Source organism: Rhincodon typus, chromosome 17 (assembly GCF_021869965.1).
Source record: "Rhincodon typus isolate 14 chromosome 17, sRhiTyp1.1, whole genome shotgun sequence".
NCBI lineage: Eukaryota > Metazoa > Chordata > Chondrichthyes > Orectolobiformes > Rhincodontidae > Rhincodon > Rhincodon typus.
The window spans coordinates 58,676,801-58,679,172 of record NC_063348.1 but is presented as its reverse complement, the minus strand read 5'-3'; the positions used below and the strand labels follow the sequence as shown (position 1 = coordinate 58,679,172).

General features: G+C 51.3%; 1 protein-coding gene across 1 annotated transcript in view; it reads right to left on the bottom strand.

The window, feature by feature from the left end:
• ccnd1 (cyclin D1) overlaps window positions 1-2,162 on the bottom strand; it is a 24,070-nt gene extending 21,908 nt beyond the window's left edge. Inside the window, exons 1-2 of the mRNA XM_020519655.2 lie at window positions 1,799-2,162; window positions 159-374 (exon numbers count right to left, since the gene is read on the bottom strand). Coding sequence (XP_020375244.1) covers window positions 159-374; window positions 1,799-1,996 — 414 coding nt within the window. The 5' untranslated portion in view covers window positions 1,997-2,162. The remainder of the gene's footprint in view (window positions 1-158; window positions 375-1,798) is intronic.
• Window positions 2,163-2,372: the final 210 nt, after the last annotated feature.

The window sequence follows — 2,372 nt, the reverse complement described above, 5'->3', positions numbered from 1 at the left end:
GTCAGGGAAGGAGTTACTGCTGGTGATATGTTGGAGAAGGGGAGATATTCAAGGAAGATAGAGAGAGAGTTCTGAGGACTGAGATTTGAGCTCAGATTGAGGGCATTGGAGAATTTTTCCGGGGGGGGGGGGCGCAGGGAAAGAGATTGGCTATTTACCAGCAACTCCTCGGGCCGGATAGAGTTGTCGGTGTAAATGCAGAGTTTTTCCGCTGTTAACGGAATCGTTTCCTTCATTTTTGACGCCAGGAACATGCAAGTAGCTCCCAGTAATTGCAAGTGGGTCTTCTTGGTCATTTCAATCGACAGGTATCTGTCCAAATAATTCATGGCCATCGGAAACACCTCTTCCTCGCATTTCTGCTCCTCGCAAACCTACAGAAGAGGCAACAACACAAAGTGGAAAATTACCTGGAGGGTGCCTGGGGCGGGTTATTCCACACACCCGTCCCCCCCGCAAAAAAAAAATTCCCACCCTCCCTCATTTCTCCTTCTCACCCTTTTCTCAGACCCAGGAATTTGGACTGAGTTGGAGAGACAGACAGACTCCCCTCCTCCTGTCTCTCTCCCTCTTTCCCAAACCGGCTCGAATTTTCGCGTCGTCATCTTTTCAAAAAATATTTAAAAATATTTAAAAATTAGCCCGGGCGCCCAAAAGGGGACGAAAATCCAGCGCAACCGGCGCTCTTTCGAACTGGCCAATGCTGGGGGCATTTCCAGGTGGTTAAACTTGCCAAAGGGAGTGAAATGAGAGTCCCCCCGGGGGTAACGCTGCAAGCGGCGCCCCGATCATAAACCAGCCGCTGCGCTCCTTCAAAAAATGATTAAAAATACTCATCGGAGGCGGAACTGCGCGGAAACAGCACGAAAATGTGCAGCGGGCTCTCAACTTTGTGCCGGGCGCCTTCTCCTACCCCCTGACCCCACTTTTGCCCATGAATTTGAGACCTTTCTCCCCGAGAGGGGTCAGATACACAGAGTGACTGGGAAGTTTTGGCTGAGCCCCTGAGTTTGGAGGAACCCTCTGTTAGTTTCACACCCGGAAATTCAGCAACATTCCCCCCGCAACCCTGGGTTTACCACCCTCCCAGAGGGGTAAAAAGCAGCATCCCCCCCACCCCTGCCCAGACCCAGTGAGAGGTTTGGAAGGGGAGGGGGTTCTCAGAGTTATTCTGAACAAAGATGGCGTTCAATACTGGCACGCATTGAACTGCATACGTGTACAACCTTATTTTGGGGTTAAAATTCATTTCTGAGCCCCAGGAGCTGGGGCCGAGGGGCAGAGAGAGGGGCAGATGGGCTGGGTGACTGGGCTACGGCATTGAGAGCGTTTTCTCCTTTTCCATAGCAGCCTCCCCCCATCGACCGGCCTTTCCAATACATCACCTCACCTTAGTGCCCCGTAACCAGCTCATGGTCAGGGGTAAGTGGGGGTCTGTTCGTGGGCACACAGCAAAGGGGGTGGGAGGGAGGTGTTTAGAGGGCAAGAGGGAGAGCGAGCGGGTAAAAGGAACTGCATTTAAAACATTACATCAGTAACCCCACTCAGATGGAAAGCAAGGAAAGGGGGATGGCTGGGATGCGGGGCGGGGGTGGAATTTACGGGGGTCTCCATGACAAATCCAACAGTTGTGCAAGCAGCTTGCAAGTTTAAAAAAAAAATCTGGGCAGAATCGGGCTGCAGTGATGTCCTGCTAAGTACAAATGTCAGCTCCTGCACATCGCTCGATACACAGAGTATAACTGCAACAGAGAGAGAGAGAGATATCTAGGTTCTGTATAAGATTCTGTGCACAAACCTCCAGCATCCAAGTTGCAACAATCTTCCTCATGGAAGGCGCAATGTCTTTTTGGACGCACTTGAAATAGCTGAGAGAGGGCAGGCTGTTCTCTTCGCTTCTGAGCATAGTCTGCAGGACACGATCATTGATGAGATTGGGATCGTTATAAGCTCTTCTGATGGCCTCTCCTTCGCAACATAGCAGCTGATGTTCCATTGCTAGGGCGCTCTGCTCTTCTCTCTCTCTCTCTCTCTCTTCCCCCTTCCTTCCTTCCTTCCTTTCTTTCTCTCTCTCCTTATTGCATTGACTAAAGCAGGGGATGCTGCTGCCTCTGGAGGCTCTAGTTCAGGGAAAAAAAACTTTAACTATAACTTGCCCGCAAGTGACGCAATCGGCTTTGAGTTGTTGTTATGCAGAGCAGCTGCGGCTGGGAAGATCAAAGGAGGAACGAGAGAGGCCAGCCCGGGGGGGGTGGGGGTGTGTGTGTGTGTGGGTTGGGAAGGGCAACGGAGCTGATAAAGCCGCCCCATTCCGAAGCAAGATCCACTCAAATTCAACCTTATTGCGGCGACAGGGGCTTATTTTGAAACTT